Genomic DNA, 10,953 nt, shown 5'->3' with positions numbered 1-10,953 from the left:
TCTATTGGAAAGGCAGCACCTTTGGCAGTGCAGTGCTCCCTCAGTACTGCGCACACGGCTTTGGCTTAACGTCTATTGGGAAGGTAGCACCTTTGGCAGTGCAGCATTTTCTCAGTATTGCTGTTTTGCCTGCGATTTTATTGGCGATCATTCAACCTGTGACTCTAGCTTGGAGGCTGGTCTGAGGCCTAGCTGACAGCATATAGCCTGCTCTGAAAAAAAAATACCCTCGATCAACCTCCAGTTCATTGGGCAAATTCCACGAGCATGTTTTGACAACACAGGTGTGCGACAGATTACTTTTGATTGTATTTTGTTGTATTGGGGATGTTAAAACAACGTGAAAATGATAAAGTACACATTGCAAATACGCTCGCACGCAAGCCTCCTGTGAATTTTACAAGGGCACCTTTTAGATCAATTAGGTGTGTTCCAGCATGACAAAACCGGTTTGTAAATGGAGCAGTGTTTACACCCAACAGGAAACGGGTGCTTTTAAAATGGAGAATGTGGTGTTGGTCTTTTGTTTCTCTCCCACCCAGCCCGTTTCAATGGCAACAGTGGTCACGAGTCATCCCATTAGTCAGGCAGCTGGACGTGGTCTTTTTGCTTTTCTGCAAACTGCTCATTAAAGTGGGGATAACACCGTGTGGAGCTGGAGAAACGCAGCAGGCCAGGCAGCATCAGAGGAGCAGGGAAGCCGACGTTTCGGGTCTGGACCCTTCTTCAGAGGGAGGGGAAGGGGATTCTGAAATAAATGGAGAGAGAGGGGGAGGCGGATGGAAGATGGATAAAGGACCAGATAGGTGGAGAGGAGACGGACAGGTCAGGGAGGCGGGGATGGAGCCAGTAAAGGTGAGTGTAGGTGGGGAGTGAGGGAGGGGAGAGGTGGGCCGAGGGGGGGGGTGGGATGAGGCCGGTGGGTAGGAGATGGAGGTGGGAGGAGGGAATAGGTGGGAGGAAGAAGAGGTTAGGGAGGCGGGGACAAGCTGGGCTGGTTTTGGGATGCGGTAGGGGGAGGGGAGATTTTGAAGCTTGTGAAATCCACATTGATACCATTGGGCTGCAGGGTTCCCAAGCGGAATATGAGTTGCTGTTCCTGCAACCTTCGGGTGGCATCGTTGTGACACTGCAGGAGGCTCAGGATGGACATGTCATCCAGGGAGTGGGAGGGGGAGTTGAAATGGTTTGTGACTGGGAGGTACAGTCGTTTGTCGCGAACCAAGCGCAGGTGCTCCACATAGTGGTCTCCGAGTCTCTGTTTGGCCTCCCAAGAGGAGGCCACATCGGGAACAACGGATACAATAGACCACATTAGCGGGGGCCCTGTGCACGGATGTTATAAAAATGCCACTTGGCCCATTTGCTCTGTCCTGGGCCTCCTAGCCCAGCCCTTCCATCCCTTCGTTCGCAGCTCTCCCTGTGGGAGCGAGTCCCACATTCTCCCCACTCTCCGGGGAAAGGGGTTTCTCCTGAATTCACGATCAAGTTTGTTAATGATTTTCTTATATTTGTGGCCCCCTCATTTAGGACAGACAGCCCACCCCGACAAATAAAACTTGGCTTTCAAGTGCTTTGCTGGGGGGCCTCAATGTTTTGAAAGGTGCTATATAAATGTGCATCATAGAACATAGAACAGTACAGGCCGTTCAGCCCACGATGTTGTGCCGAACTTTTACCCTAATCCTAAGGTCTATCTAATCTCTACCCCTACCTAATACTATCATCCATATGCCTATCTAATAGCCGCTTAAATGCCCCTAATGAGGCCGACTCCACTACTCTCTCCGGCAACGCATTCCACGCCCCGACCACTCTGAGTAAAGAGAGACATCTGACATCTCCCCTATATCTGCCTCCACTCACTTTAAAACTATGCCCCCTTGTAATAGCTAACTCCACCCTAGGAAAAAGTCTCTGGCTGTCTACTCTATCTATACCTCTGATCATTTTGTACACCTTTATCAAGTCACCTCTCATCCTTCGTTGATCTAAAGAGAAAAGCCCTAGCTCTCTCAACCTTTCCTCGTAAGACCTTCCCTCCATTCCAGGCAACATCCTGGTAAATCTCCTCTGCACCTTTTCCAACGCTTCCACATCTTTCCTGTAATGAGGCGACCAGAACTGGACATAATACCCCAGATGTGGGTCCTTCCCTAATGCAGCAATGCCTAGCTTTGCTATGCTCACTAACTCGCTCTGTCCCTTTGTAGGGTTGTAATGGGTGCTGCTCCAACGTAGGGTAGCTGCTGGGAGCTAGACTCTTCCCCTTGACCCGAGAGTCCAGAGTAGTGGTCACAGTCTCCTCGGATAATGGGGTCAGATATTTCAGACGGAGATGAGTAGGTCACAAATCTTCAGATCCCTATCCCAGTGAAGCTCGAGTCTGTTGGGGCTTTGGTCAATAAGGGAACTGAGGGACAGCTGAGGTGTAAGGCGATCCGTGACATGAGGGAAGAACTAATTGGGGTCACAGGCCTGTTTCCGTACTTGGGGACAAAGGGAAGTCACAGACTGGTTACAGCCATTCAGCCCACTGTATCTGTGCCAGCTCTCTGCAACAACGACATGACTGGTTCCACTTCCTCTGCCTTTTCCCTGTAGCCCTGAACATATTCTCTCTCTCTGGGTGGTGACCCAGTTCCTTCTGCGTGAGGAACTGCTATGGATGGGGAAACGTGACAACATGCGGGGAGGGGAGCGAGGGCCTCAGTGAGAGAGAATTGTGTTCCGTCTGCACACACACACACGAAAAAAAACAGAAGTGAATCTGACATTTTGGTGGTTTCTGTTGTAGAATTTTCTGGCCTGCTCCAGAGACAGCTCACTGGTGGCTGGAGCAGCGTAGAACACAAACAAAGGCAGAGATGACACTGTTGACAGGTGTCTGAAGAAGTGAAGGTATTTAAAGCTGCTTGATGGTGCGTGAGGGGGAGACGGTACGGTGACAGTTAGTCTGCCTCCATATCACAATCCTGTTTGGGAGATCTCACACACACTTCAACCTTCTCCTTATCTCGAACAGTCCCAATTAGTTCTTCCCTCATGTCGCGGATCACCTTTTGGGAGAAATTGGGACTCGCTCCCACAGGGAGAGCTGCGATCGAAGGGATGGAAGGGCTGGGCTAGGAGGCCCAGGACAGAGCAAATGGGCCAAGTGGCATTTTTATAACATCCGTGCACAGGGCCCCTGCTAATGTGGTCTATTGTATCCGTTGTTCCCGATGTGGCCTCCTCTTGGGAGACCAAACGGAGGCTTGGAGACCACTATGTGGGAGTGGGAGTATCAGGTAGGGAAGGAAAAGGGTATATGCAGTTCAGGGAAGGAGGGTAGGTAGGAATGAGGGATGAGGAGGGATACAAAAAAGAAAGGGGTGACAAGGTGGCACAGTAGTTAGCACGGCTGCCTCACAGCACTGTTCGAGGTAGGAATATTGTCTCAATGCATGAGGAACCCTTCGCCCCCCCACTGATCTTCCTTGAATAAGACAATGAGGTTCCTTCACGTCATTTGACTGGAACATGCACTGAGACAATATTCCTACCTCGAACAGCACCAAATTTCCCGGGTATCTGCTCTGGCTTTCACTCTACACGATGACGTGTCGTTCTATTGTTAAAGTGAATCTTTCTTAGGAGCACAAAGTTATTCTGAGATCAGGCTGAGGATAATTGTCCATGCGGGAGGTTTGTTGATGAGTAGGTCTTAATAAATTTCTAGCCTCTAGTCTGAAGACTGGTTTAAAAATCCTTTTTGGGACTTTCAAAGCTTCAGGAATACATACCTGGAAATCTGTAACATTTTCCTCTGATGTCCCGGAACTGGACAGGGGAAAATCTAGGCCGTGTTTATTGCCCTTCTGTAATTGAGAAGGTGGTCCTGAGCAGTCCTGCAGTCCATGTGCTGTAGGGACATTCATGGTGCTGGTAGGGAGGGAGTGGCAAGATTTTAAGATCCAGGAGCTGAGGGATTCTGATGAAACCCTCAGTGTAGATGTGCATTGGTAAACTGGCTGCTGTTGATAGCACTTTCGAAGACACTTTCCATCACTTTGCCGCTAATTGGCAGTGGATTGATGGGACATTCATATTGGCTGCGTTGGATTTGCCCAGTTTTAGGTTGGCAACACATGCCCAGTCAATTTTCCACATTGTCTGGCAGATGTCAGTGCTACGTTGTACTGGAACAGCTTGGTTAGAGGTGTGAGATAACAAGGTGCGGAGCTGGATAACGCAGCAGGCCAAGCAGCATCAGAGGAGCAGGAAAGCTGACGTTTCGGGTCTAGACCCTTCTTCATTTTCTTGTTATTTCAGATTCTCCAGCATCGGCAGTTCCTACTATCTTGGTTAGAGGTGTGGCCAGTTCTGGAGCATGAGTCTTCAGTCCAATTGTTAGAATGTTGTTGGGGCCTGTAGCCTATCATGGTTTTTGGCTTTTAGCCATTTCTTCATATCACACAGAATAGCTTGAGACTGGCATCTGTGCTGCTGGGGACTTGAGGAAGAGACGGAGATGGAACCTCTACTCAACACTCCTGGCTGAAAATGGTTGCAAATGCTTCAGGCTTGTCTTATCACACGCTTTTTGGGGCTTTGGAAATACTGTTTGCAACAAAATATATATAACAGACAACAAAGGTGCCAGCACTGATCCCTGCAGAACACCACAAGTTACTGATCTCCGTTCTGAAAAGCACCCTTTCACTGCTACTCTATCTTTTGCAACCCACCTAGCTTGAAACCATTTAGGCAGCTCACCTCATTTTCCTCGAGACGCTACGTTCTGTGCCAGCCTGCCACGAGGTACCTTATCAAATGTCTTACTAAAGTCAAAGAACAGTACAGCACATGAGCAGGCCCTTCAGCCCTCCAAGCCTGCACTGACACATTCTGCCCTTCCATACTAAAACTGTCTTCACTTCCATGATCCATATCCCTCTGTTCCCTTCCTGTTCATGTATTCGTCCAGGTGTTTCTTGAATACTGTTATTGTGTCTGCTTCCACCACCTCCTCTGGCAGCGCGTTCCAGGCACTCACCACCCTTTGTGTGAAAAACTGCCTCGCAGATCTCTTTTAAACTTGGCCCCCTCGCAATTTGAACCTATGTCCCCCAGTAATCCCACCCTGGGAAAAAGCCTCATACTTTCTACTCTATCCATGCCATTCACAATCTTATAAACTTTCTATCAGGTCGCCCCCTCAACCTCCTGCGTTCCAGTGAAAACAAACCCAGTCTATCCAACCTTTCTGCGTAGCTAAAATCCCCCCCAGACCAGGCAGCATCCTGGTAAAGTTCATGTAGACAACATTCACTGCCCTTCCCTCATTGTTTGGTCTTGTCACCTCCTCAAAAAAAAAACTCAATCTTGATGTAAGAACTGCGGATGCTGTAAATCGGGAAGAACAGAAGTTGCTGGAAAAGCTCAGCAGGTTTGGCAGCATCTGTGAAGAAAAAATCAGAGTTAACGTTTCGGGTCCGGTGACCCTTCCTCAGAACATTCAATCATGATGTAGTTGGTCAGTTCCCCTCGAGATGATGGTTACCCTCTGAAGCCCCTGGGATAGGTTGATGGGACCAGAATGTCTATCCTTGTGGGCTTCATCGCAAAGATAAGCGAGGATGAAGGTTTGTATCAGACAGATTGAAGTTGCTAACCTCTTACGGCGAGATTGAAGGGCGGGTTTTCTCTTGTCTTATTAAATTTACTCTTATGTATTTTCCAGTTTTGATTCTGGAGAAGGCAGATGGCGACGATCTCACCAACAAAACGTTGAAGATCACAGATTTTGGTTTGGCACGGGAGTGGCATCGTACGACCAAGATGAGTGCTGCTGGTACCTATGCCTGGATGGCTCCTGAAGTTATTAAGTTGTCCCTGTTTTCCAAGAACAGCGACGTGTGGAGGTAACAGGGACACTGGAGCTGCACCTCACTCCGGCAAAAGATAACGCTCCGGAAGAAAAAAAGAAAGACTGCAGGAGAGGACTAAATATTCTGGCTTTTCCGATGTCCAGCTCAGTTAACGTTGCCCCATTATTTTAGTCTTTCTCACACACTGGCCATTCCAGCACAGTACTGTCTGGACTCCTCTCTATCATGCACAAATCGCAGAACTGTTACAGCGTGGAATGAGGCCCATCATGCCTCTGCAGGCTCTCTGAAAACTTTGACTTCCCGTGCCTTCTCCCCACAACCCTGCACATAACTATCCAACGCTCTCTGTAATGCCTCAATTGAACCTGCCTCCATCGCACTTCCAGGTTGTGCCATGGACTGTATGGAAAATGTTTTATTTTCTCAACCCCATGTTTGCTTCTTTCGCAAAAACTCTGACTCACGCCCAGTCCTGTTCACCCATCATCCTGCTCTGCTCACCGACTGCATTGGCACAAGTTTGGGCAGCTTCGATTGTGGTGTTTCTGTCCTTTTCTCCTGTTTCCAAAACCCCTCCTCGACCTGGTACCCTTCCTATCTCACTAAACTCCTTCAGACCCACAACCCTCTGAGATCTCTGCGCTGTTCCCCTCAGAGCCTCTGGGCTGTCCTTACTTTCTTCACCTCAGCGCCTGGACCCTAAACTCCACAATCCCCTCCCCAAACCGCTCGACCCCTCTTCCCCTCCTTTGCGACGCTACTTTCAATCTAACACCAGCCACGGTTTCGGACACCCATTTAATACCTTTGGGCTTGGTGTCAGTGTGGTTTGCGAACACCCCTGCGTTGGGGATGTCTTCCTACACAGAAAGGGTGGCATGGTGGCTCAGTGGTTAGCACTGCTGCCTCACAGCGCCAGGGACCTGGGTTCGATTCCACCCTCGGGCGACTGTCTGTGTGGAGTTTGCACGTTCTCCCCTGTGTCTGCGTGGGTTTCCTCCCACAGTCCAAAGATGTGCAGGTTAGGGTGGATTGGCCGTGCTAAATTGCCTATAGTGCTGAGGGATGTGTAGCTTAGGTAGGTTATAGGGGGATGGGTCTGGGTGGGATGTTCTGAGGGTCGGTGTGGACTTGTTGGGCCGAAGCGCCTGTTTCCACACTGTAGGGCTGTCTATGATCTAAATGCAGGCTGCTGCTGTCGTTGTACTGATCCAGCTACATGTGGTGGGGGTGGGGGTTCAGCTCTCAGGTTTGGAGGCTTTTTGTGATCTCCAATGGGTTTTTGATTCTTCGTTTTGACTCTGTCCTCAGTTTCGGAGTCTTGCTGTGGGAGTTGCTGACTGGGGAAGCTCCGTATCGAGAGATCGATGGACTGGCCGTTGCTTATGGAGTGGCTGTAAATAAACTGACCCTTCCGATCCCGTCCACCTGTCCCGAGCCATTTGGTAAACTCATGGAAGGTAAGAGCACCGTGACCAAGGCCTGATTACGAGCAGCTGAAACACTGCAGCGGTGGGCACTTTAGCTTCTAGTTGTTAGGTGACCTGCGAACGTTAAGGTCCTGACTGTGGATGTGCTTGGTGGCAGATTGTTGGAACGCAGACGCACACAGTCGCCCATCGTTCAGCTCTATCCTCGCTCAGCTGGTCGAAATCGAGCAGTCGTCCCTCTTCGAGATGCCTCTGGAGTCTTTTCACTCCCTCCAGGAGGACTGGAAGCTGGAGATCCAGCAGATGTTCAACGAGTTGAGGACAAAAGAGAAGGTAAATGAGCTGGCGGGAGGAGCAGGTTTGTGCAGGGCGAGGTCAAACTGTCCTTCGCTGTGGTTGGAGAAAGGGAGAGAAGGTTGGATAGTCCACCTGTTTCACGGGGATTGCCTGACGACTGAGGTCCATCTCCAAGAGTTATCATTGACTTTTCTTTATTCTTTTATGGGATGTAGGATTTGCTGGCCAACACTTGTTGCTTCATCGCCTCTGAACTGAATGGTTTCCTAGGCCACTTCAGAGGCCAAGTAAGAGTCAACCACAACATTGTGGGCCTGGAGTCACAAGTAGGCCAGATAGGGTAATGACAGCAGATTTCCTTCCCTAAAGGATATTGGTGAACCAGATAGTTTTGTTTTACAATTGATGGACATTTATTCTCGAAGAATGAGAGGTGATCTCATTGAAATGTACAAACTACTTAAAGGGATAGACATGCAGGTAAAATTCCACCCCCCTCACCCCCCCACCACCCCGCCAATAGGGAGTCCAGAACGAGGGGTAAATTTAAAAATAAGAAGGATGCGACTTAGGTTCAAGGTGAGGAGAAATAATTTTGCTCGGAGGATTGTGAATCTTTGGAATTGTGAATCACAGACGCTGTGGAAACTCGGTGTTTGAGAATATTTGAGATAGAGATTGATAGATGACTGGTGGAGTACAGGGTTATGGAGATGGGGTGAGTAAAAGGCGTTGATGTGTTTAATAAGCCATGATTGTATTGAATGCAAGGGCAGGCTTGCCAGACTGCCAAGGGAGGGATGGCCTCGTGGTATTATCGCTGGACTGTTAATCGACAGACCCAGATAAAATAGCTGATGACCATGAATCTATTGTCAGAAAAACCCACCTGGTTCACTAATGTCCTTTAGGGAAGGAAACTGCCATCCTTACCTGGTCTGGCCTACATGTGACTCCAGACCCACAGCAATGTGGTTGACTCTGAACTGCCCTCTGGGCAATTAGGGATGGGCAACAAATGCTGATGAGCCAGCAATGCCCTCATCTTGTTAATGAATAAAAGACTGACAGTTCCTGTGTTTCTGAGGCTAGCTTTCAATTCCAGATTTATTAATTGGATTTAAATTCCACCAGCTGCTGGTTCAGTATTTGAGACCCAGTCCCCAGAGCACCTCGGGATTTACTCAATTACAAAGAGATCATGATGTGTTCGCTCAATGGGCTGAAGAGTGGCAGGTGGACTTTAATTTGGCTAAATGCGAGGTGTTTGCATTTTGGTAAAACAAACAAGGGCAGGATTTATATGATTAAAAGCACGGCCTTTGGTAGTGTTGTAGAACAGAGATAAGGGTTCAGGTACATAATTTTCTGAAGTTTCTATCGTATGTAGACAGGATGGTTAAGAAAGTGTTTAGCATGCTTGCCTTCATTGCTCAGACCTTTTTGAGTACAGGAATCAGGATGTCATGTTGTGTTTGTACAGGACATTGGCAAGACCTCTTCTGGAATATTGTGTACAGTTCTAGTTGCCCTGCTATAGGAAAGATATTATTAATCTGGAGAGGGTTCAGAAGAGATATGCCAGGATGTTGCTGGGAATGGAGGGTTTGAGTTATATGGATAGGCTGGGACTTTTTTCACTGGAGCATAGGAGGCTGAGGGGTGACCTTGTTGAGGGGATTTCAAGAGGAGGGGGCATATTTTTCAGGTGAGAGGAGAAAGATTTAAAAAAGACATGGGGGCAATTTTTTTTTACACAGAGAGTGGTTCATGTGTGAAATGAACTTCCAGAGGAAGTGGTGGATACAAGTACAGTTACAACATTTAAAAGACATTTGGATAAGTGCGTGAATAGGAAAAGTTTGGAGGGATATGGGCCAGGCGCAGGCAGGTGGGACTAGTTTAGTTTGGGATTATGGTCAGCATGGACCGGTTGGACAAAAGGTCAATTTCCGTGCTGTATGAATCTAGTCCATGGACATTATCACTATGCTATACCATTATTTCATCACCTGGCTGGATCTCATGAGATGGGAAGCAAATGGATTATTAATTCACTGGCAGAACGAGGAAAGTGATCGTGATACAATTAAATGGAGCCGTGATGGATTAAGCCAGTAACTGGCCCTTCTCCACCACTGGAATTCTGGAACACACATCGAGATTTTAACATTTTGTAGACGCCCAGCATGGTTAGCACTGCTGCCTCACAGTGCCAGGGACCCACCCTCGGGCGACTGTCTGTGTGGAGTTTGCACATTCTCCCCGTGTCTGCGTGGGTCTCCTCCGGGTGCTCCGGTTTCTTCCCACAGTCCAAAGATGTGCAGGTTGGGGTGGATTGGGCCATGGGAAATTACCCATAGTGTTCAGGGATGTGCAGGTTGGGTGGATTGGGCCATGGGAAATTACCCATAGTGTTCAGGGATGTGCAGGTTGGGTGGATTGGCCATGGGGAATGGAGGGTTACAGGGATAGGGTAGGGAGTGGATCTGGGTGGGATACTCTTCAGAGGGTCTGTGTGGACTCGATGGGCTAAATGGTTCGCTTCCACAGTTTGAGAGAGGACGTTTTGTTTATGGGATTGGAGAGATAGGGAGGGAGGTGGAGGCGCCATGGAAGGAATTGAAAAGAAAGAGGAGAACTTTAAAGTGAAGAGTTTTCTTGACTGGGAGCAGATGTTGGTCAGCGAGCATGGGGTGGGCATAGGGGAAGGGATTTGGTATGGCCAGGGAGCAGAGATTTGGAGGAGGGAGCAACCAGGTGTGTGGTGAACAGTCAGGTTTGGAGGGAATGGAGTGTTTCAGCGGCAGATGGACAGCAAACACAGTGCGTGTGGTTATTGTGCTGCCAATTGACAGCCTGTGTGAGGGGGCAGATGTGAGGCCAGCACCCAACTTAGGGTCAAATGTATCACCGAGGGCAGAAATGGCTTTGTGTGCAGGAAACATAGTAGCCCTACTTTTGGTAGCAGGCCATTCAGACCATCGAGTCCACACCGACCTTCCGAAGAGCATCCCACCCAGTCCCATCCCCCCTACCCTAGCCCTGAGGTGTACACAGGCGCAGAATCTGTAATACACAACCCCACTTGTAGATATTTTCCAATTGACCTGTTCAGAGATGTTATTGAACACCAACGGAGCAGGTGGAACTTGAACCCCAGGCCTCCCCATCCAGGGGTAGGGACACTACCATTGAGCCACAAGGGGGCCCTCTGAGATGTTATTAAATACCAGCAGAGCAGGTGGGAATTGAACCCCGGCATCCTGGTCCAGGGGTAGGGGCACTACCACTATGCCACAAGAGGACCCTTTAGGCTGTTATGAACCCAGGCCTCCCAGTCTAGAGAT

The 10,953-nt window shown here is 48.9% G+C and overlaps 1 protein-coding gene across 1 annotated transcript in view; it reads left to right on the top strand.

The window, feature by feature from the left end:
- LOC109924783 (mitogen-activated protein kinase kinase kinase 10-like) overlaps positions 1–10,953 on the top strand; it is a 285,189-nt gene that overhangs the window by 266,968 nt on the left and 7,268 nt on the right. The window contains exons 2-4 of the mRNA XM_048618201.1: positions 5,726–5,906; positions 7,188–7,336; positions 7,464–7,639. Coding sequence (XP_048474158.1) covers positions 5,726–5,906; positions 7,188–7,336; positions 7,464–7,639 — 506 coding nt within the window. The remainder of the gene's footprint in view (positions 1–5,725; positions 5,907–7,187; positions 7,337–7,463; positions 7,640–10,953) is intronic.

This window comes from Rhincodon typus, chromosome 39 (genome assembly GCF_021869965.1).
Source record: "Rhincodon typus isolate 14 chromosome 39, sRhiTyp1.1, whole genome shotgun sequence".
Taxonomy (NCBI): Eukaryota; Metazoa; Chordata; class Chondrichthyes; order Orectolobiformes; family Rhincodontidae; genus Rhincodon; species Rhincodon typus.
This window is presented reverse-complemented; position numbering and strand designations above follow the sequence as displayed.